General features: G+C 41.1%; 1 protein-coding gene across 7 annotated transcripts in view; it reads right to left on the bottom strand.

Moving 5' to 3' along the window:
* The window catches only part of SLC6A6 (solute carrier family 6 member 6), a 57,152-nt gene that overhangs the window by 8,041 nt on the left and 24,610 nt on the right, over positions 1-24,501 (bottom strand). For all 7 annotated transcript variants that reach the window (XM_071756084.1, XM_071756085.1, XM_071756086.1 and 4 more), the window contains 10 exons: positions 22,115-22,349; positions 16,238-16,370; positions 13,165-13,299; positions 11,210-11,313; positions 10,971-11,095; positions 6,068-6,180; positions 3,652-3,789; positions 2,526-2,628; positions 1,494-1,594; positions 657-827 (listed from right to left, as the gene is read on the bottom strand). In XM_071756084.1, coding sequence (XP_071612185.1) covers positions 657-827; positions 1,494-1,594; positions 2,526-2,628; positions 3,652-3,789; positions 6,068-6,180; positions 10,971-11,095; positions 11,210-11,313; positions 13,165-13,299; positions 16,238-16,370; positions 22,115-22,349 — 1,358 coding nt within the window. The remainder of the gene's footprint in view (positions 1-656; positions 828-1,493; positions 1,595-2,525; positions 2,629-3,651; positions 3,790-6,067; positions 6,181-10,970; positions 11,096-11,209; positions 11,314-13,164; positions 13,300-16,237; positions 16,371-22,114; positions 22,350-24,501) is intronic.

The following is a 24,501-nucleotide window of genomic DNA, read 5'->3' as shown; positions in this document are numbered from 1 at the left end:
TGCTTGCTCAGTCTCTAAAAGCTTCCCTCTGGAAGAAAAACAAACCAGGAGAACCTGTGCTGAGCTGCAAAGGGCAAGAGATTGCCTCCAAATCCAAATCTGGGATAATCTGCACAAGTTAGAATCCAACTCAAGGTTTTGCAAAGATCAGGGTAGTCTGGATCCAGTGTTTTGATTTGGAAAAAAAACCAAAAAACTAAAAAGTGAAGCCCATTCACAGGAGGGGCAGAGTTTTACTCAGTCCCTCAGAGTGAAGACCATGCCTGAGAGTCACACAAGCCACAGGTGGATCTTAATTTCCCTGAAATTGAATGAGTTCTTAGATAGTCTGTCTGTCTGTCTCTCTTGGCACTTGGAAGCCTCCCAGTCCTGAGTGCTTGTCTGTACATGAGGCAGTGGTTTCCCAAGCTAGAAACTAAAGAACTGGGATTGGAAGTAAAATCACATCGTGTTTGAGGACAGAAGGCTTCATCTTTGTTGAGTTTCTACTGTTTGCCCAAAGGACAGGAGATCTTGAACAGTTTTATTTGTACTCACTGCAGCAGGAGCCCTAACTGGGCAAGGTGGCAGTTTTCTGAGCATTGTGCTTATTTGGTACAAAACACAGCAAGTTAAAGCTCTCTTTCCCCTCAAGAAAGACAACTGGTTGCTCTTACCTCAATGAGTGATCCATCTGACTGTATGATGCGGATGACCATCACCATAGGGATGCAGATCATGGAGGAAAGGGCAAGAACCCAGCCCAGACCAATTGCCCAGTCTGGGTATGTGTAGACCTTGTTGTAGGTCAGTGGTTTGTACTTGGCCAAAGAAAAGATAAAGCACCCCTGTGGATGAGAAAGGAAAACAAAGTGAGGCTCAACAAACACTGAAAGCTGCAGGGCTCTGGTGCTACCAGGGACTTTAAGGAAGACAGGCAGTGAAACACAGAGCCAGTTGATACCATATGGATCTTAAACCAATGGGGGAATTGTTTTTCCATTTAAATTATCGAAATAGTGTCTGCCTCTGCTTATAGGTAAAATGTTGCTTGACAATAGGGTGTTAAGTGATGGTGCTCAACAGCTGCAGTACGTTGCCTGTTCTTTTTCAGGGCTCAAATACTTGTTCCTTCACGGAGCTTCCTGTGATGCAGCAAAAGAAATAATTCAAGCTAAGTGCCTGCCTCAGACTGCTCAAGTCTTGTTGTTAAAATGGCCTAGTAGTCCTTTCACTTAAAGTAGGGACTGTTCTTTAGAGAGTGAGTTTTCTGTGTCATGAATGCCATTCCTAAGAAAAATCCACTCAGATGTAGCCAACTGTAATTTGCCCAGGCACAGCAGAGAGCTGTCACATTAACAGCTAACATTTGGGAAGATGATGTCTTTGAGGGCTATGTTCAGGCCTCCAGCATGTCTTTGTAAATTGGTCTCTGAATGCAACAGCTTTCACTTGAAGAGAAGCAGTGAGAGGCGGCTTGGAGCTGCCATGTGGAAAATTTTGAAAGAACTCACCACGCAAAGAACTGGTGTGATCACAATCCAGCTCCATTTCATCCAGGGACCAGGTCTGTATCCAATCATATCCTCAATGGCATCATAAATATTATCAGCGCCTATAAGGGACAGTGAGCACATTTATCAGAACTGAGCATAGAAAAGGACTGTGGGATTACAGCTGCTTTCCCAGCTCCCTGAAGGGGTATTTAAAAGGGAAGATGAGGGTGTCAGATGTATTGCTCAAATGCTTTCCATGACTTTGAAGTTCAAGATTATTTTCTCCTTGAGCAGCTCAAAAGTTGGGGGGCTCTCTCATCCTAAACGCCCTTCATTACTTGGTTGCAGGAGTGCAATGCTAATCCCTCCTGCCCACTCCTCTCCTGACTCACACTCCTCTTGCCAGAGGGATCACCATGGGAAAGACACAACAGCAAACAGCACAGTCTGCTTCTACAGAAATTTGAGTGATGCAAAATGAAGGTTTTGTTTGTTTTGCTTTCCTAAGGATCTGGAGTACATGAAGATACAGGGAAATTATTTGCTTAAGGAGCAAACGCTTTCTGCTCATTCCTTAACAACTGTCTGAGGCAGCTAAGGAGGCTACTGTCAGACCTTAGTGCTCAGCATTACCTAAAAATAACAGGTCAGAATACACTTTTCTGACAGCTTTCTTTTTGTATTTCCTGTCTGGTTGTCTTGCCCCTTGCAGGCCTTGCAACGCTGAAAGGAAATTTTCTGAGAGACAAACAGAAATCTTCATGGCTGGCCAAACCTTCAACCCTCATCTCTAAACTTAACACATGTAAATGCTTAATTGTGCCTTTATTAATTAGCAATGGAAAAATACTAATTTTTGTGTGGAAAAACACCAGAGGTTGGCTTCATCCCAGATGCAAATTTGCCTCCAAGATGTCACTGCAAATTTATATTAATGGCATGTATCTGTTGCTGGGAAGAAGATTCTGAAGTGGCTGAGGCTCAAACGTTTGGCTAGCAAAATTGCCACTGACTCATCAAAAGGTATCAGATGAAAAGATTCTCACTTACCATAAACCCAGGCTACAGCAATACATTCAAAGAATGCAACCCACAAAAGGCATACACCACTAGCTGCATAGTAGTCAAAGAGTTGAAAAACATACATGCCACCCTGTAAAAGAGAGACACAGCAGATTAGGATCCAACAGGAAAAAAGACCCTGAATACTGCAGGCCCAGCTCCCAGTAACATCTACTGACATATCTTAATTATTGCTGTCTAACAAGAAGAAATATCAAGCAAGCATGGAAGGTAAATATTTGCCATTATCTTCCCCAGGGAATATGCATGTTTACTACAGGAAGCATTCCACACAAGGCAATGATTAAACAAAATTAAGCCACTTAGTATAATCTCCTGAGACACTTAAATCTTTCCTTCTTAAAAGTATTTTAGGATGGGCATTTATAGAAACAAATGATGTAAAGAAATAACAGGTCACCTCCTAACTTTACCACCTCTGAAATACTAGAAATAGAAGTCAATTCAACAGGAGAGTCTTCATTTATGAACTGAGTGGAAGGTTGTTTTTTTCTTCTTTCTAACTTCCTATTTATACTATGATCTTTGCTCTCATTACATGGACCTCTATATATCTGCAATTTTACTTGAAAAACTGTGCTTGTTAGGCACCTCCATTGCAGGCAATATTTTAACTCCCACAATCATGCTCTTCCAGTTGTTTTTAAAATCTGGGTTGGATTTTATTCTGGAGATAAATACCACAACAGTGTAGCCACTGGAAAATATTCCCATCTTGTTGACACTAGAACAAATCCAGGAGTATTTAATTGATTCAGATCTGTGTAACCAAGATAAAAATCTCTTTCCCTGCATGCACTGGATGGATTCTCGCTGCTGAAGGCTCCCCATTAATATTCATACTCATGTTGATTAGTACCTGAGATCAGATTGAATTTAATGAGATTTCATCTCTCTGTTCCTCTGACTGAAAAGGCAGGAATATATAACCTTACATCCAAAATGCTTTCAGATCTAGGGATGAAAGATGCTCTGTACATCTAAAGAGCTCTGCTCCTTTGTGTGGTTAATTCTGTGCTGTATCATTCACGGCTAAAATTGATCTAAAAACCGGATTAAAAAGAAGGCAATTTCCAGCACTAGTGCTACTTACCTCAGTCACCATAGTTAGTCCCAGAAGATAGCTAAGGAAACATACTATAGCGATGAAGATTTCCCGTCGGTAACCCTTCCTTAGGAAGGATGGGTGCAGATCAACTAATGACGTGATCTGTCCTTCAACTTCAACAAACTGAAGGGAAAAAAACAACAACAAAGAAATGTGACTTGCAAGTTACCCATCATGCATTTTATCTGGGCTCATACCTGGACAAATGCTCCACAGCACCACCCTAACTGTACTCTGTGGCAAAACGTTGCTTTGATTAAACAAATCAGAAGCTATTCCACTGTAACTCAGAGGCTGAAGCATGGGGGTAGTTTTCATGTTAGAACAAGCTTTCAGAATTGCTGTTCATTTCCTAGCAGCCTTCCAAAGTACCAAAGGGGCTCTGTAATGCAAGCTGTGAGGATAAAGGAACTTAATTTGATGACAGGAAGGCACTTATGTAGCTTTTATGTTGTAGCTGTTCCAGATGAATACATGACATATGCTAGAAAAGAGGCAGGGAGAAAATACTCCAAAAAGCCTAAGCTAGGGAGAGTATCTCTCAGCCTTTTTTTTTAATGATGTGCCAGAAAACCTCACACACAGTAGTTTGGTTAATTCCACAACAGGATATAATTCTACTGTTTGGTTCACTAGTGAAAATTCAGCCAAGGGAAAGCAGACTTTGATGTGAAATAGCAGCACTTCTTGACTGATGTGAGCAAAGTACCTCTGACTAAGGCTCTGGGGTACTTCTGCAGCAATAATGGAGCAATAATACATCATCTTATAACTAATGAGTTACCAAAGGGAGTCTCTATGGAATAGTTTATTTTCAAGAAAAGTTGCTTTTTCCTACCTAGTATCTATATTGGTCTTACAGTGCCCAGAAGTGCCCAACATCTCTACAACTCTTTGACCATGAGCATCCTGCAAATACCCCACCAGATTTTGTTTCCTCCTGTCTTGTTACTTTGATTTCCATGAAACTGGTTTTCTTCAATTGCAACCCTTTTCTTTGGGCTGATTTGATCTTAAAACTGCTCTGGCATTCCAGAAACCTGCTTGACTGCACTACAAAAAAAGAAAAACCAACAAAAAAACCAACAACTCAAAACAAACAAACAAACAAACTAAAACCAAACCAAACAAAAAACAAAAAAAAAACCAAAACAACCCCAGAGAGGTGGAGGAGAGAAATTAAGCACTCCAATTAGTTTTGATCATTCTATGCAGTAAGGAGATTTTAAAAACTACTAGACAGCCTCCAATTTGCACAAGCACAGGGCTACTGAACCACAGCATTGGGCACTTTCATATTTAGTTTGGAATGATTGAAAGTTTTTCACTAGAGTTCAAAGATTAATCCATAAAGAGCAAGTTAGGGCAAACAAAATATCAAAAATGTAAGAGATTAAGTACAAAACAACTAGGTAAAAATCCATGTACAGATCTCACCTCACATTTAGGGTAAATGGACATTTCATCCTTACCAAATGGATTTTAATAACTTTAGTAAGTTTCCACATGAGTGCAGAAAGCTGCCTGTTGCCCTGAAAACTTTGGTAATTTTGAAAGTGTAATTACTGCATAATCCCTGGTCACCCGTGTTTCCTTGTAAATGGACTGCCTAGAAATTATTTACAGTTGTTTTGAGGTATTTAGCTCAACATTCCTATAAGCAGCCACTGAGGAAAATAGCCTAACTTGGACTGAACTTTTTGATTTTTTTCATGCTCACTATTTGATAGCAGTGTGTGATATATAATTAGTAGCACTCAAACCTGAGATGTTTTTTGGCCTGAATATGTGCTGGTTATGTGAAAGTCAACAAGATCCCACATTGCTTATCACCTCTGAGTACAAGGCCACCAAAAAGTCTGTGGCTTGTCTGCCATCTATTCATGTAGCCACTCTGGGTACATTGTAGGAAACAGTTTGTGCTTTTTGAGTCTCACAGTGGCTTTTCTTTTCTTTTTGGCACTTGGCAACTGTAAAAGCCTGTATTCCTAGCAGTTTCTAATTCTTACAAAGTGTTTTTATGCTGGGTATATCACACTGCAGGTGATCACAACAGCACAAAGTCGTTGTAGTCTTTTATGTCTTTTTAAATGATAAAGCTCTTCTCCGAAGCAGGAAAATATTGTGCTGTGACCCAAACTATAGTATTTAGGCCAGATTGGGACCAATGTTCAGGTTAGGGAGTACTGGTCTTGTGGACTCCACTAACTCCCGATGACAAAGATTTAATGAGCAACATCATACTATCAACCAAGAGATTCATCAAATGGAGCCACCGTACTAAAAAAGCAACCCAGATGAATTCTTCTAAAACAGCATTTAGAGGTATTGTCTTCTTAACTCATGCAAAACCAGCTTTTCTCAGTCAGTAAGACATGTATCTCTTACCCATTATACTAACCTGGCTATCCAGTCCAAGCAACAGAAGCATAATAAAAAAAAGGATTGCCCAAAAGGTGGGCAGTGGCATCATGGACACAGCTTTTGGGTAGGCAATGAAAGCCAGGCCTGGACCTAGAGAAAGAGAAAATAGGAAAGGGGGAAGGGAAGGGAAGAGAAATAGTAAGTGCCAGCTCTTTGGTAAAGGTAGCTATACTCAAATGCAGGAATGCCTGGTTCCGTTCAGATAAATCCAAACGCGGCTGGAAATACCAGAAGTGAAACAGTTTGGCTCTTTTATCTGAAATCGAAGCACGCATGACTACAGCAGAAACCACAGGCAAACCCCCGAGGCCATTGCTAACAGATCACCACTTTTAACATCTGTCTCAAACATGCCAATAATGGAGGTGGGCCTACACCTGCCCGCAGACACAGGACAGTACTGGGGCAGGGGGAGGAGGGGTGACCCAGGGGAATGGCAGAATCCCATTGCTAGCCTACATGGTCACGATGAAATGATGATGATGATGAAACTCTTTTGCATGCAAGAAAGGGACTCTGCCCCAAACGCTCCCTGGGATCTTTCCTAACTCAACCACTGCCTCCCTCTCTGCGCAGCCTCCAAACCCAGCATGACATTTCTAGAGTGGGGTTTACACTCCAGGAGTCTGCTCCTTTGCTTCTGCAAACCCTCACTGCTGCCCTGAAGTGATTAGGCTACTCCTAGTAATATCACCTATGGTCCCTGAAAAAAAAATGCCTTCTGCTGATAGGAATTGCTGGTGTGTAAAACCACTCTGTGTAAAATCGCTTCCCCCCTGCTGTCCCATCGCTGGCCCCTATCCAACCTGCCACGGTGACAATGAATGTCACCAACATCAGCCTCAAGTGCAGGAGGGGTTGTAAGAGCCTGGGAGCATCAGCAGGGCCTGGCTTCTCTGCTCTGGAGCCAAAACCTGGTGTGCAAGGGCTCATCACTAGCCTGGGGCTTGTCTGTGCCATGGACCAGGCAGCATCGTGCTCGTACCCACGCACTTAGCGTACCTGCAGTGCTCTCCCATGCTCACCTCCAAAGGGGCTCTCACCTGGAGCCAGGTGCTACCAGCTATTGCTTCTGAGAGCTTTTGTCAAGAGAGAAAGAGCCCTCTCCAAGTGGGAAAGAGGAACACTGGGAAGCCAGTATTTATGGCAGGCTCACAAAGTGGCTGTATAAATTTGGTGAAGCTGACAAAAATTTTTGAGGGTAGATCTAAATGCAGATAAAAGCTGGGAATGCCTGGCTCTTCTACTTCTTTATTTTAAGGAGCCTCTAAACCCAGCATTTTCCAGGATTTTGAATCAGATTCAGGTAATTTTCAATAGGAACTTTTTTTTTTTTTTTTAAGGTGCTGCAGTGCTGGGACAGAAATCTTATCTCTGAGCTGTACAGAAAAATCTCTAACACTGCTCTTCCTACCTCCCACTTTTCCTTTCCAACAAGAAAGATGGAAAAAGAAACAAGAAAAAGAGGTAAAAAAAAAAAAGACCTTTTTCAAACTAAAGAAAACTTTAGTCACTTAAGATGTTTTAACAGAAATAAATACAAATTAGTCAACAATTGAGCAACTAATTTTATTTAAAATGAAACACAACTAAGATTTGATAAGGCAGAAGATACCAAAAAATTGGTGAAGGCCTCAAATTTTGGGGAGCTTTTTTTTCCCGCCCCTAATTCAGTGGATGCAGCAGCTCCTCTCTGAGGGAGAACTGCCACCACATGGCATTTGCAGCTGATCTGTGCAACAGGTGAGACAGGTGTAACACTGCTCTCCTCAAAAACTGCTGCAATTCTATATGCTTTGGCTACTGAAACGGCCCTTGCACTATGATATAGTATTCTACCAATTGCCCTAAGCCTTGTGCTAGCTCTAATTTTCCTTTGAAACTAAGTGTTGAAATATAAATGTCCATGTGAAAGAAAATGTTCCTGGCATCCCCTCAACTGAACATAAATAATCTAAAAATGGTCTTTAATTTGGAACTGTGTTGCTCTGAAGGGTGTTTTGCAAAAGTGAGGCACTTGTGGCTGCTATTAAGAGCTAATTAGGATTGCCACAATCCCAGCCGAATCGCTGGCCCTTTGCCGGGGAAGTGCTGGGGGCATGGCTGGAGAGAGCTGTGGAGGCAGAGCCTGGGCAGGCATTAGGAAACCCAAGGCACTATATTTAGGACTGCTTAATCTGAATTCGTTTGCAATTTTTTTTTTTTAAATTAGTTTTTTTTTTAAATTAGTTTTTTTTTTTTTTTTTTAAAAAAAAAAGGCAACTTTTGTGCTGTTTTAACACTACCATAAATTGCATGAGTGGCAATGTATTTCTTCCAGCCAAACAGATGCAGCAAAGATTAGACAGACCTCACTATGGCTTTGTGGAGCCTCCATTGCTTTCCTTGCTCCCTTTCAAAGAATTTCTGAAAAATAGCAAGTGCTATTTATGCTTTCACTGAGAAGTCAGAGGAGTCTAGTTTAACTATTAAACCTGTTAAAGCCAGTGAAGGCCAGCAGCTTGATGAGTGCTCTAAGAGGAAGCAGCCCCTCATTGACAAGTGTGTCCTGGTCACATTGCACTGAGGCTGAATTTGGCAGAGGTAAAGAATTTGGCCATGAGAGTCTGCTGTCAACAAATTTGTTGATGTTTTCCTCCCTTACAGGAGGGCAAACAAGGGAACAAATGGTGTCACGCATAGGGCAGGAGGGATTTAACTGACTGGGCAGAGATGGGGGGGAACAGGAGGTCCTGGCTCTGTGGACAAAGTCCTCTTTCCAGAGCTACAGCCAAGCAGCAGTGCCTCTGCTCACCTTTTTCCTGACCCAGAGGCGTGGTTCTGACCTCGCATTACAAGAAACCGAAAAAGGCAAAGCCAAAAAAAGAGGCTTAAGTGCCTGCTGCACTGCTGCTTCTCTGTGCTGAGAAGTCAGCAGTGGGGTAACAGCAGCAGCAAGAGCTTCCCCCACGGCCACGTGCAGGTCCTGGCATGCTCCTCCAAGGGGGACCAAGCAGTCTCCAGTGGCTCTTCATTTGGTTTCTGCCAAGAAAGGCAGCGAGAAAACCCACGGGAAGTGTTTTGGATAATTTTGATAATGTTTACTGTCATGTAAAAATGTCTAATTAAAAAAAAAAAAAAATTGACTTAGCCAAAGATCAGCCAGTGACAGTTGCAATCTCTGGCCATTAGTGACTAGGGCTGAGTTAAAAAAACCACAGAAAACCTGAAGGAATTGACAACAAAATATGCAAGAAATTGAAAGCTCATTAGTGTCCTCATTGTTCCTAGAATGAGCTATAAAACCCCTCCTTTAAAAAAATGCTTTTTGGGTTGTCAAAAAAATGCTATATAAACACTAAGTCTGTCAGTTAATTTGTATTAAAACATTATTTAACAGTCCAATCTTACTACAGAACTGTTTAATTCTAAAAATGTCAAGCAACAGGAATATAACTGCCTGTTTATCAGAGATTTAATAATAAAATTTAGAATAAATATTGACCAGATTAAAACCTAACATGGAAATACTTTAAAAATGCTACTCTTGGAACTGATCCACCTACATATTAAAAAAAGGGGGGGGCTACTTATGATTCATTCAATAGTATTATTCCCTTGCTTCCTGTTTTCAAACAAAGCAATCAATTCCCAACCAAAATAAGCATTATGGTCAAGACTGTTAACTAATTGCACTTGCGAGCAGTTTGCCAATTTCTACCCAAGAATCCAGTAGTGCCACTGTCATTAGTTTTTCATTATTCCTTGTGAAATGAGACATTTTTCTCTAAGACTTTAAAGACATTTTCTTTAAGTCTTTCTTAAAAAGACTTCCAGAGCCATGTGATTAGAAAATATACGGACTTTTTTTTTTAACAGCATGTTTGTAGAGGAAAGCTTACAAATACTATGTAGGTGACTTAAAATTGCTCAAAAAAAAAATCAGAAAAAATGCTAGAAGTGCACTCAGGTGACACTGTTATCACTTGATTCTGATTAGCTCTAAGCCTCACATCTGTTGAGGCCTGACTCATTATTTTGTAATAGTAATTCCCATCTAATCTGTCTGTCCTATGTGAAAACATAGAACTATGTGTTTTCCATGTGAATACACCTCCCTTTGTGGCCATGACATGCACAGAGTTAAAAATGTCTCCTATTTTGTCTGGAATACATTCACATGCTATGAGGATTTAGCCCTCTTCAGCTGCATGTGTATAGCTAAAAGTTCACAGGAAGAACATTTGAACTAAGGGAGGAATCTCAAGTGTACATTCAGTTTCAAAAAGGACTTCTCACAGCTCTGTCAACCTCACCCTGAAGCTACAGAGGATAAATGCAGGACTGCAACAACTTGAGTTTTTGTGGATGCAGTGGTCCACAGAACCCAGGAGATGGAATCCTCCAACTTTGCTTGCCTTTCAGTGGGTCCTAGGAATCTGTGTATGTCCCTTCAAAAGGCCAAGATAATGCTCCCACTGCAGCACTCTGCTGTGAGCAAGCAAAAATAAGCTACGAAAAATATATAAACACTGGCTATTTGCATTTGAATGAAAATAAAAGTAGTCTGAAAAGGATGGAATAAATTTTTGAATAAATGACATTCTGGATCCTGGATAATGGTGTGATTATTTTAACTCTAATCTCAACTCAAATGGATTAGTACACTCTAGGAAATGTGTTCTCTGCCCTGTTAATCATGACAGAGTAAACACCACAACCCCGGCCAGCTCTCACTGCTCTAGATGGAAGCCCGAACCAACATTGTGCTTATTTTTCTGGATATTATGGGAAATCTTGTTCTGTTTGTATTGCTCAGATGTTAGCTGCTCGGGTCTGCAGAACTTTGCTCACACACTAGGCGGCAGTGCCCACCACCACTGCCACCAACACCATCGTACCTGACTCTGCCACATCAGCAATGTTCACCCCTTGCTCTTGTGCCATGAAGCCCAGGACGGAAAAAATTGCGAAGCCAGACACAAAACTGGTACCACTGTTCAGGCATCCCAGCAGCAAACAGTCCCTAAGTCACACATATGTCATGGAGCAAGTTAATTAAAAAAAAAATTAACCCATTGTCCCTACTTTATTTACATCATTTAGCTAAAACACTAAACCCCCTTGGATGGAAACTTGCCTATAGCAGTTGTATTTGTACTTGTTGTAGCTCCCCAGGGAAGTCATTGCTCCTAAGCAGATTGCATATGAGAAGAAGATTTGTGTCCCTGCATCTATCCAGACCTAAAGGGAGAGATGGAAAGACTGTTACTACCAACATCATTGCATTGCAGCATTAAGTGCACACACACAGTTTTAACAATGCAAAACCAACCAAACAATTGCTTCCATTGAGGGTGATAGCCATAGGGTTGGGGAGAGAGGGGAAGAGAACGTTACATTTGCAAGTTTGGCTTTTATAGGAAAAAGAACATCATTAGCATCAGAGCCCACAAAAACATCATCTCTACAATTGTTTCAGTATCCCCTCCCCAGAGCTGCTTAATATTTCTAGTTTCTAAGCCATTCCGGTGATTCCTCCTGTTGGTGCAAGAATAAATATTTCACTGCAATAGGAAATGCAAAAGTATTTATAACATTTGTCATTTCTTTTGTAATTCACTTTAGTTAGAATCAGCCAACAACAGTCACTAAACTGAGGATGTGAAAAGCTTGAGAAACTGGTTTGTGCATTTGGTTTGTTTATTTTTGTAGCTTTCTTGTTGTTTCTGTATCTGTTCAAATGTAAGATAAAAAGCCACAGGGGTGGGGAGAAAACAAACAAAATACAATGAACTTTATAAGATCTTTATCTGGTCTCAGTCTCATGATTCTTTCTCTTGATTACATTAAAAAAACATACAGAGTGAAATAACAGTACACTATCAACTTCTCAGTTAGTAAATACGTAGCAAGGTATCAAAATGCATCCATTGCATTCCATCTGTTCCCTTCCTTCTGCTAACGAAAGTCTGGTAACACCAGTAGAAAACACTGAGGAGTCTGAGTGAGAATTAAGACTGTAGACCATTACCTCCTCCCTCCCACCATCGCTTTCCAGCACTTTGCTGGCTGCTGTATCCTTGGAGATGATGCTTTTGCTAAGCTGTGGGCCTGCCAGCCTGTACGAATCTCTTCTACATGATCGGCTGTTGCTCTGGGCTTAGGGCTAATAGTAGATCATAAAAATGATAGAGTCCCATAAAAGAAGATTCATTCATGAAATATAATGCTTCCTGTGAAGAAAGTGTCTTGTATAAAAAAGGCAAGACTGAATCAACTGAATTTCCATAATTTTCCTTTCAATTACACTTTTCCTACTTCAGTTATTTAGCTATCACTGGAGTTTTCATTTAACCAAATGCTTATTAGAAAGAAATCACAAAGACACATGTTACTTCCTCTCACTGTGACCAACATGTTGTTATTTCCAAAGATGCCTTGCTTTCTTTTATTTCTCATGTGATCACCATTGGCTGAAACCATGCTGGTTTGGTCAAGTGCCACATATTTGCACCCTGGGAGCAGACCGAAATCTTCACCTACTCACAGCCTAACTCTACTAGCCAGGGCTGAAAAAAAGGTAGTTCCTGTGCCTCAGACAGTATTTTTGTCCACCTTTGCACCTTTGCATGGGTTTCCACTCTTCTGCTATTTCATTTTTTTTCCCAGTCTCCTCCAATCGAGCAGTGGGAGTTAAGTGACACTGGTACTCACAGTTGTTGCTTGTTGCTCCATCTGTGAAGCTCACGTGTCTCCCCTTTGAAACTAAAGACTATCCTCATTAAAAAAATGGATCTCCCTTACCTTACCAACAAGAAAGCTGAGATTGTATAACGGGACAGAGTCTATAGCCTCAGAGTCCTTTGACACAAAAAAAATACACACGCACACATACACATGCACACACATGGAAAGATAAATATCACAGTGACCTTCTCAAGCAGATCTCTGGAAAATATAACCCAGTATTAATGTTCACGCTATATTTGCACCTCTAAAAAAAAACCAGATTGCCATTACATCACCACCATCACCCTCCACCATCCCTCTTTGTGTAGGAAATTGTCCCACTCCCCACTCATGGTTCTGTACCTGTGGGTCAGCTAACCGTGAGATATCAGGATAAAGATAAAACTTGATGCCTTCTGCAGCTCCAGGCAGGGTCACACCACGGATAAGCAGAACAAGAAGCATGATGAATGGGAATGTGGCAGTGATGTACACTACCTGACAACAAAAAAAAAAAAAAAAAAAAAAAGAAAAAAAAAAAAAAAAAAAAAAAAAAAAAAAAAAAAAAAAAAAAGAAAAAGAAACAAGGTATGTTTAGTCTGTGGCGCTTCTTCCAGAGATGAAGATCATTTGCTCCTATGCCTCCCTTCCTGTTGCTTTGAACACATGAAGTCCCTCAGGTTGGCATCAGCCTCAACAGTGGTAATTTCCAGTCCCATAATTTCATTCTTGCCCCTGCTGCCTATTTAGCATCATCATTATTGGAAACTAAGGCTCTATTCATCCAGTTTGAGAATATGTCTTCATTATCTTTAACCTCTATTCCCACTCTCTTTGAATAACAGCCTACTTCTCTTCTTGTTATCTTCTCATTCATTTGATGAAAGAGCCCTTTGCTTTAATCTCCAGCTTGAGGGTTAATTGAGCTTGCATTTGGACAGTTCTATCTTTAGACCCACACTTTTTGACCTCTTAACATTTTGTTTTCTTTGCTCATGAGTGCTTTCTCTCATTTTTTATATAACCACTGTGTTACAGTCAAGAATCACTACTGTCCAAGAAAGGGAGTTTTTCACGGAGTCAGATGATACCCGCAGGTAATTACAGTTGGCTGCCATGAGTTAAAATATAATCTTGTTTTCCAGAATTTTTTTAACTACAGCAAAGCTCCTGGGATGCCCTATTCTTCTTAAGTGTGTCCTCTGAGAATAATGAGGAGACCTCAAAGCATGCTTTGCCTGACTGATTTCATAAAATGAAAGGAAATCTTTTCATACATGTCCTTTTCAATTTCCTCCTTGCATTTGCTGTGTATTTTCCACTGACAAATAATATATATTACATATTAGCCCAGTTTCACTATAACCAGAAGGATAAAAGGGGCATTTATGTGCTTTCAAATTTTTTTTATAAGCCAGGCCTATGAAAAATCAGGTTTTGCTAATGAAAAAATCTGTGCTTTGATGTATTTGCAGAAACTGAGTAAATAACATTCAGAAAGTTGCCTTTGCTCTGCACGTAAAGATTCTCTCAAAATACTGGAAGAATTTTTAAGATCCAGCTCATTATCCAGAGCATAAGCACAACTATTATTTTTCCTTATGATTTCATGTTTATTTGTCTGAAACTCTACTATGAGATTTTAAAACTCCTTTTTTTTTTTTTTTTGCCCCCCCTGCTCTCCAAAGAGCCATTCCCTGCTAGAAAGCAGGGAAGGGTTATAAACAACCATCCACTAAAGTAAACTCGACTTCTCAAATAATTTAAGTACTCCATTAGAGTTTACAGTTTACTTTTGTTTGACCCCAAAGTTAATGGAGTCAACCGAGTCAACCGGAGACTTTCCAAAGGTTTCGTTGGCCCCAGATACTGAGGAGGAAAGAGAATTCCTACCAACTGCCTCATCTTAGAAACGAGACCAGTTTGCTGGATTTCCAGAAAACAGATTTTTAGATAACATATTTAAACAGACCTGTTTTCAACCTGTTACCTTCACAGGAGCTTGAAACAGTGTACCATAGGGAGCTTGGAAAAATGTCTCAGCACTACCCTAACCTTTCCTGAGCAGACAGCAGCCTCGCCAAAGGTCCTGCGGGAATCTGCGCTTCTGCTTGGCTGCTGCAGGGGATCCATTGCATTCACCTTTACTATAAAACTTACACAATCACCCCATCAGGTCACATCAATCAGAGGGAAGAGAGGAGTAAACATGTTTGTTAACGTATGCTTTAGAGGTGTGGAAGCTGCTCTTTGGGGCAAAGCTGGCAGGAATCCAGGGTAAGGCACCAGCATGATTTTAATGAGGCTCCCTGATAGAAACCACAGAACGCAAGACAGAAACGACAGTAAAGCAGCTAGTTTAGTCAACACTGGAACTAATGAGGCCTGGTTTCCTACAGAGTTCTGTCTCATGGTTGAATCAGAAGTGTGCAACAAGGTAAAACTGCTAACTGATGCTTTTTCTGCAGCTGAGGCATTTGCAATTGTTCGCTCCTCCTGGCTTCTCTGGAAGCTGATAATAGATGGGTTCATGCCGTGGCTTTTCTCTCAGGTGGGACACTTCAGGGGTTTCTCCCTTCCACCAGGTTGACAAGAAATTTCTAGGAACTTCCTATCTTGAGAACTGTCCTCTTCTGTTAAGATTAATCTGAAATACTGCCTCAACCAATAGGTTTGAAAGCTAAGAGCCACACACATGCAACAGTTTCAAAAGCCTTTTCTCATTAAACCAGGTTTAAAAAATATACAGTATGCAAGAGGCAATAACATCATGCTCCATGTTTTTAAGCAAGATTTGCTGTAATTCGTTTCTTGCACTGGAGCAGGATGAGGGTCAGGAATGATTTAACAGTAATCCTTTGGAGAAAAACATGACTCTAAAGAGCACACAAGGAAACTAAACCACAAACTATCTGGGATCTCTTTTAATAAGAGTGCTTCTAAACGAGTACCTAAGTTTAGTCTTCCATGTCTCCACAGAGCTCTGCTGTAAGTGAGTGGCGTTTAAAAAATGCTACACATCCAGCAGCTTCCACTGACTTAAACATCCCTACCACAGCTATGTTAACATCCATCCCCCTGCACTGAGAATGAACTTGGCTGGTGTGAGAGCATGGACAGGGAGAGCTGAGCAGAGCACCAAGCCTAAAATCTTCTATAATCCAGACATGCTGATCCTCAGAGGCAAAGGGGTACTCAAATTGTTCTTGTGTCTGCTGCCTGATGCCATCCCAGTAATGAATACTTGACTCACTGGTATTTTGGGCGCTGGTAATGACTTTCCAAAGTCAGTTGAATCTGAGTCCCTCTTTTATTCAGTGCAAAAATACACATTGTTTTTGCAAGGAAATGGTGAATTCCTTTATGAAAGGCACTACTCAGCATTCCTAACATCTCTTAACTGCAATGATTATAAAACCAGTAAAGGTATACTTACTTTCCCAGTGGATTTGACTCCTTTCCAAATGCAGAAGAAACATATCACCCAGACGAGGAGAAGACACAGGGCTAGATCCCACTTGATAATGCCAATATCTTCAATTCCTGAGGACAAGCTCAGTACATTGCGCCTGAAACAAAAGAAGAAAAAGATGTAGGAGCTCAGTTGGTGCAGGGTCTGGTTGTGATGTCTGACAGTATATGATGGTCTGTAAGGCAGCAGATGTGTGGGCAGATCCCTGCCTTCTGAGCACTGCTTCCAAAGTCAGCCTGGCTTATGAGTGCAAAGCTGAGCTTTGCAGCCCTATATTTCCCCTGGCTTTGTTGGACTCTTTTGTTCAATATATTGCACAGCATTTGATTTTAAACTTTTTAGCAGCCTGTGACCACCTCAGTATAAGATACGAACGTGTGCTCAAAGCACTGTGGCTTTCACATTTCTCATCTTGAAGACTCAAGACTCACCCTGGCACTGCCACCAGCCCTGGCTTTGAAGACACATGGCAGCACTGCACAGTTCATCTCCATCATGAACTCTTGTGACCAGCCTGCATCTATGTGTTTCTCCTTCTTTCCAGTTCATTACCAAGGAGGGATATCACAACACCAATACCACAAGGAGTGAAGGGGAAAAGCAATGCAGGGAACCACCACACCATGCAGCTTGGCAGGGTGAAGGCTGGAGCTGCTGTTGCTTCTCCCTGCCTGCAGCACCCCCATCACCAGGGGCTTGGTAAGCTTACTCGAGAGAGTTGGTAAACTTCATTCTGTCACTTTGGCTAATAAATAACAAGAAAATCCTAAGCTGGTCTTCAGGGAGCAACATTTAACCATCAAAATGCGCTGTTCATTAAGGCTTCTCTCTTTTGGTAGTTGCCATTGCTACAGATTGATTTAAAACATTTTTTCTTTTTTACTTTTACTTTTCTGTTTTTTCACAACACACACAGTTCTCACACACTGAACAGACCTTGTAATACCTGTTATTTACTTCATTTATCAGATATGTATGAAAGTATAAACTGTGCCTTACTGTTCAACTTACTTACATAGTTAAAACTCTTTTGCAAATGAACCTAATAAGCTCTTGAAGACTCTCTTTTAAGTCAAAGAGAATTTTGACCTCAGTCACAACAGCCTGGCCTCAAGACTAGAAAAATGACCTTGCTGCCTAACAAATAGTTAATTATATTTTCTTTTCAGACAGCTATGAAAATCAGTAACTTTCCTTCAACTAAGTCACGGAGAGCTGAGACCACAGCAGGTTGAGGTGCTGTGCTTGTAGATTCAGTATAAGACAAACCACTCTGGTCTGGTTTTCCCCCTGAATTAATTAAACCTTTTTTTTTTTTTTTTTTTTTTTTGCTATTACCATGGAAATAATAGTGAATGAAGTCACCAATGGAAAATCTGCAATTAGTTTTTGGAAAAAAAAAACCTGGATTGACCAGGACTCAAACCTTCATCCATCTGTTTTTCTGTATCTGTTTGCCAAAGTCACTTGGATTACCTGTGTGAATTTGTTCTCACACCAAATGCTTTATTCTCTCTGAACGTGTGTGTATTTTGTTATGGAAAAGGACTAATGGCACCAGACAGGATAAGCCTACCCTAATCAGCACAGCTATTCAACAGTTATGAGAAACCCCTCAGTAATGAATATTTGGCATAAAGTTGCAGTTCTAGTTCACCTGAGCCTAAAGAAGCCAAGGAAAAACCTGCTGCGAGTATACAAAAGAAGAAAATACATTTATAAAAAGACAAACTTCAGCTGCAACCTTCTGTTTTGTCGTTTTTTTTTTTAAATAAATGGCAATTTTCCAATCTAAGGGGCAATTCATATTAAAAAGACAACTATAGAGCTAGCTCTCAGGAAGCCATGAATAATGAACTGCAAATACATTTTAGAATAGGGAGCTCTATTAATGAATTCAGCTAAGACTTCTTCACTTTTTATTAGGGAACTAAAAGCAAATGGTCACCTCAACAAGAGTTTGTCCCAGCAATGCTTTTGAGCTTTTTCTGAGGGCAGCCCAGTGGACTTCCAGAGAGCCAGATATATTACTTTTCTATGGTGAGCCAGCATGTGCAGTAAATGATGTGCTGGCTCTCTTGGTCCCAGCTTATCTTGTCTCACAAAGACTGACTATCCTTAAGAAATAGGCTCAGAATTACCAAAGAGGATTCAGTGATAAAATTGTTTCATGAACTCTCTTTGTTGCAGCAGAAACACCCAACTTGGATTTGTGATACCCTGAAAATTTAAATTCAGGAAGGAGCAGAAGCTGGGCTCTTCAATTTTGCTACAACATCCTGCTGCTTAGATTCAGCCAAGCTCACTCAACTAACTTCATGCCACCTATGCATGAAGTTGTTACTAATTCAAATTTATAGTCTGGATGTTGTCATTAACTGTCACTCACAGATAATCAATGGGACAACAAGCTGGGGTTGAGTTTGTTGTAAACATGAGCTCTTGAACTTTGTTCATACACTTGTATGTTCTAGTGATGTGCAATATGGAAATGTAATAGGAGCTGCAATTGGGTTTAGAACACAAACAAAAATAAAATGAGGAGCCAAAATAAAGAACATAAACAAAAATAAAATGAGGAGTAAAATGAAGACAGGACCTTTCAGACCAGGAGAGGAGAAGCACCCTTTCATGTTGGATGGACATGAATATCTAACATGAAGCAGCTGTATCAGAAGACTATTAGAAGGAGAGTAGGAAACAATTTTCAAAACTCTCAAACTTGCCCCCAAAGGGAGAGGCAGCTGCCCTAGATTTTGTTTAGTTTTTGTGCTGCTCCCTTTGGGATTACATGCCGTTAGCATGTGATGGTTTTTCTTGGGATTTGGACAAATAAAGTCTGCTGATTACCAAATATTTATAAACACTTGGCCCGCACCAGACAATCAGAGGTTTTGTTCACCAACAATTACCCCATAACACTTATCCTTTATGTATTAATACACATGTAAGCCTTTAAGGTTCTGGACTTTAAAATAAAATCTTCAGAAATAAGACCTGAAGCATGTGATACCAAGAGGTAAATCTCCTGATACAAAGCCAGATTTGCTTAACCCCCCTTTTATTGCTGCTCAAGCAAGCATGTGATTTGCACAGAACACTCATTCAAATGAACTGAAATGTCAGGCTGTACTATACATCCAGCCAGGCTGAGAAGGACACGTGTTACTCAGTGCGAAGAGTTTAATGCATCAATGTGGTCAATTATATCTGGGCAGCATTAGTTTTACAAAGCAATACTGATGAGGACACTACATAAATGTCACACAATAACAAATGGCATTGGGTTTCAGAAACCATATACTCAACTAACCCCTGAATTAAATCAGAATTAATTGTGCCACAAAGCAGATGGATATTTTCAGTTAAAGACTATTTATTGACCTGTCCACAGTGGACAGTGTGCCTGAAAGTTCTTGGAATAATTTTAAATTTCAGAACTACAAAGACTAGTTACATGTCTGGGGAAAAGCTGGGGGTAGTAAATGCTCGCAGCATGTAAAAGCTATGTTACTTTAACTACAACAGAGCTGTGTGATCTCTGCCCTTACTTTAAGACACCAATAGTGCAGGCACACAGGCTATTTTTAATACTTCTGCAAGTGCCACAAGTCCTGAAGGCAGCTTGCTCTGCTAAGGGCAGTTTTGCTCATGATGACACACTGAGCTATGGACAGCATGTCTGTATTAATAAGATTATGGAGCCAAACTCCTCCCTAACATGACTCCAGGGAAGAGTTCACTTAACAATGTTTAAAACCCTTACTTGAGGACAAAAGTTAAAGTGGCTGCAAAGTGCCAGGAGAGCCACACGGGCAATGAGTGCAGAGCAACCTTTGCTCTGGCTGCGCTACAGAAACAGTGAGATGGAGAGGGAGGGAAGGGGACACTGTGAGGATCAAGGATTTGTCCTCCAGCCTGATGACACCTGTTAGGCTGTGTCTGCAGAAGCATTTGGTTCAGCTTACAGGGGAGTTTTCAGAACAGAAACTTGGAAGGTCCACCCCTAACATGCTCTAGTGGAGACATCCTTCCTCCAACCCACAGACAGGCTGCCCTGCCATAAAGCTCTGGTGTCCCCTGAGGTCCTGGAGCTTCCTCTCTTTCTTTTACAATCTTTTATAATCTTTTTTGAACTCCAAGACATATTTCCTTCTGCTATCTTCTGCTTTCTTTCTGGTATCTTCAGTGTCCTGAAGTGGAAATGCCACCTGGGAGCCCAGAGAGACACCCTGCCCCATAAACCTGTGCATTACAGGAGTAGAAGCTTCTGGAATAGCAGGACAATCCTGTGGCCGCATTGGGAGGTTGCTAAGCTCTTGGATGCCCCCAGGTATAAGAGGACCTGTGAGCAAAATTACTGCACAAAACTGAAAATGAACACAGTGCTTCTGAAGTTCTGGAACAGTAACTATTTCAGGACAGCACTTTGGACCCATGCTTCTTAAGCAGGGCTTGAGGAGGAGACCTTTGAACATCCTACCAAGCCAGTAAGTCATTTGGAATCAAGGCCCCCAGTCCCAAAGACGTGGGAGAGGTCAAAGAAATGAGAGTTGCTTCCTCTTCTACTGCAACTTGCCTCTAAATTCCCCTAAAATATCCAAAGGTGCCATTTAACAAACCTTTTCTAACTTCTTTCGTATTTACAGGGGATGAAGCCACCTGGAAAATGTCTGTTGCTCAAGATGGAAACAGTGCTCATGACACGGTGAACACAGCTGCACTGACAGCCTGTGCTCCGTCTCTCACACCACTCACTGATGTCTCTTGACAAACTGTTCATCCAAGATCCAATCTGCCCTTTGTATTCTGGCTCTTGTGTTACAAATTCTAGCTCAGCTCATGAGTAATTTTTTGTGAAAACTAACACATGCCAGTTATCTTTGGCACAAATATCATTGCTGCTGGGGCTGTTGGCTGACGCTTCTTTTTAAAAATAGAGAAGTAGGTACAAGTTTATCAGGGACCAAACTGGACTTTAAGCTTGCTGAAAAAGCCAAGCTGGGTCTTAAACTAATTCTACTCTTAACTGACCATCTGATCAAGCCAGGAAAAAGAAATTTCTTCATAAGCTATTTCTAGATCCTTGGAATTTAAGTTTCTCTACAGGTGTCTTCTTCTGCCACTGTGTTTTGAAGCCTATATAAACACAGAGTTTGGAGGTCATCTCTGCTCAGAAAGCAGGTTATGTAATATAATTTAAAACTTGAAAAATAATAGAGAAAGGGAGTAAGTAATTTAGGCCTGATGAAATCCAGGCAGCTGGCAAAATAGAGTGTCCTCAGAGACTGCAGAGAAAAATGATACGACAGATAACCTGAGAAACCTGTAGTACAGGACAACATTCACCATCTATGTCAATTTTACTGGTGAGGCCTTGCATCATTGGCAGACTCTATAAGAGATGTGTTATAGCTCCACAAAATGCACTGGAAATTCTAAGGGCTGGGGAAGAGGCAGAGGCAACTGCAAGGGAGATGATTTGCCACCAGTTGCACTGTAAATCCATGCTAACAGGGCATCTGAAGTCACTTGTTTCTGTTCTCATGCTGCAGTTAGAGAATCCCAACTGAGAAGGATACAAATGTTCCTCCAAAACAGAAGTTCCACAGGGCTTTTAGGGCTCCCTGTATGCTCTAGGATGAATGCAGTTAGATATCGAACACCTCCCTCCACTTCAAGACTGTCTCAGGATGGGCAAGAAGCAGTAGCAAACACCAGTCAAACAACTGACATCCAGTTTTTCTTTTCCTATTTAACATTCCCCATGGAGAATCTCAGGCCTGACCTCCAGCACGCCACTGAAACACCCTGAAGATACCATGAAGAGAGGACACTTACTCCCAAAACTCTGTGACAGGAGAGGTGAAGTTAGTGGCATTCAGTGATATCCAGAGGGTTTTGTTCTTCCTGAGAGTGTCTTCCACGCAGGTTGGTGTGTTCCACTTCTGGTGGCAGTGTGCCCACGGCAGGACGCTCTGGAACGACTGGAACAGGTAGTAGAGTCCCCAGGCCAGGATCACAATGTAGTACACGTTCAGAAGGGACACAATCACTATGGAAGCATAACCAATTCCTGGCAAGAGGGAGAAAGAAAACACAGGTAGACATGACAGCTGCTTCTCGCTATGATGCCTTGAGATCTTGTGGACTTGTATCCCACTCTACCACTCTGCTGTGGGAAGCTCAACTCAACTCAACTCAACTCAACTCAACTCAACTCAACTCAACTCAACTCAACTCAACTCAACTCAACTCAATTACACCTAAGCACAGACCTGCCACCACCTCTGACTAACACTGGCACTCAGGACTGTGTTTCTGGATATGGGTTGCTGACACTGGAGGGGAGGTCTACAGGACATCTACCCAATTTAACACTAATCCAGCTATTTCAAGTTTTATTAAAAGGAAGCCAAGGCATCACACTTCTTTTACTTGGGAGCTACACTATCCCACATCTTAGGTACCTACTTGGGCAGCACCATTCTCACCACATTGTCCCCAAGCCAGCTTCCCTGGAGGCAGCTTGGCTGGGCAGCCCCTGCACTACTCATACTTATCAATTGGCTTGGCTCAGCCTATGTACAAAAAAAAAAAAAAAAAAAAAAGACAGTTCTTGAATGAGTTAAAAACAAAACCTGTAAAGCTATCAATGTGAGAGCTGCTGTTTCTGCCCCAGTTTCACTTAAAAGCATGATATTTGTAGCTGTTATGGTTAATTAGATCAATGTTTAACTCTGCTATCAATATTTGATGATAAAAAATGTTCCCTGTTTGTTTTTATAAGCAGGGTCGTTGGCAGATAAGGGTGAGTCCTACACAACTTCAGGAGGTGTCGGAATGCTGTTCCAGCTCAGGCTTTGATTAAATACCACAACTATTCTCCTGAGTCTGGTATTTTTCTCCTAGCTCGGCAACAGATTCATATTGTGTCAGAAAGAGTCACTATTTTTTTAAAATATAAAATGAAAGGACACCAAAATTCCAATTTTTGGAAAACCTTTCAGTATATGGAACATGCAAAAAGCTTACAAAGTTTGCCATTTAGGAGTAACAGGGGAAAAAAGTATTTTCTTTAAGAATATAGAGCATTCTCTTGTGAGAGGACAAAAAGGCCTACAAAGTTCCTTTTCACATCACTCTGACAGCCACCACATCACCTGGGATACCTACCTCACATTTTTACTGTTTCAAACCTTATTGCAACAAGAGTCTTTATCACCAGAGATTATTTGTGTGCCAGTTGAAAACAACCAAAGAAAGTCTTATTTATTCTGTACAGCTGCCTTTCATCAAGGATATACAGCCAGTCACAGTTTCCCTTTATGGGTGCCTAGGAGACTGCTATTTAAACAAGGAACACTCCTCCCCCCTCCTCAAATAATAGTAATAATAAAAAAGCTTCACAAAAGTGGGAGGAGGAGGAAGAAAATGGAGCTAAAGAAGCACAATTACATAAACTGCAGCAGTGTTCTGATTGTCAAGTGGGAGTGTGATCCATGGAGAAAGTCCTTACTTCTGCCTGGGGTGACATAAGAGGAGAGAGATGCCTGAACAGCAATGGTGTCAGACCTGGAGAAATGTCAGAGTGAAGTGCCCACTCTTTCCAAATGGGATTTGAAGAGTGCCCCTCACTATTCCAAATTATTCTGCCTGTGCTGGCTGGCTGTAAAGGGAAGTCTGTACATAAGATAGGCACCCTCAGTAATTTTGATAAGCTGTCTTTTATTTTTCATCCTAGATAACTTCCACAGTGGCATTTGTATAGTTCCTGTGAGCAGTGAGTGATTCTCCACTCACTGGCAACAGCGCTTGGATGACTCCAGACCAACACGGCTGTTTGCCAGGGACAAAAGTCCTGTTCCTGAATCCTACCACAAAATGCTTTCCAGGTTTTGGCTTTTATCAGTGACAGTAATGATGCCAATAACCTTTCACATGGCAGAGGGAGTTTCATTTCCAGACAAGAATAATATTCTGAAGATGCTTTCACTAAGGCCATATAAAAGGCTCCAGCTTTCCCAAACAACACCTTCTCTGATACCTGGCAGTTGCCATTTTAAGCCATAATATTCAATTTCTTTCTTGCTTATCAGCAGTTCTGCCAGTTAACAAAATGATAGCATCAAAATCAATACCTTACTTTGTCCTTCAGACTCTCTGACTTCTACCTTTCCAGGAACCAATATCATACCCACAATTACACAGCAACTAGCTGAATTAAT

The sequence above is a fragment of the Heliangelus exortis genome, chromosome 12, assembly GCF_036169615.1.
Source record: "Heliangelus exortis chromosome 12, bHelExo1.hap1, whole genome shotgun sequence".
NCBI classification, from domain to species: domain Eukaryota; kingdom Metazoa; phylum Chordata; class Aves; order Apodiformes; family Trochilidae; genus Heliangelus; species Heliangelus exortis.
The sequence above is the reverse complement of the archived record's forward strand: the minus strand, read 5'-3'. Positions and strand labels throughout refer to the sequence as shown.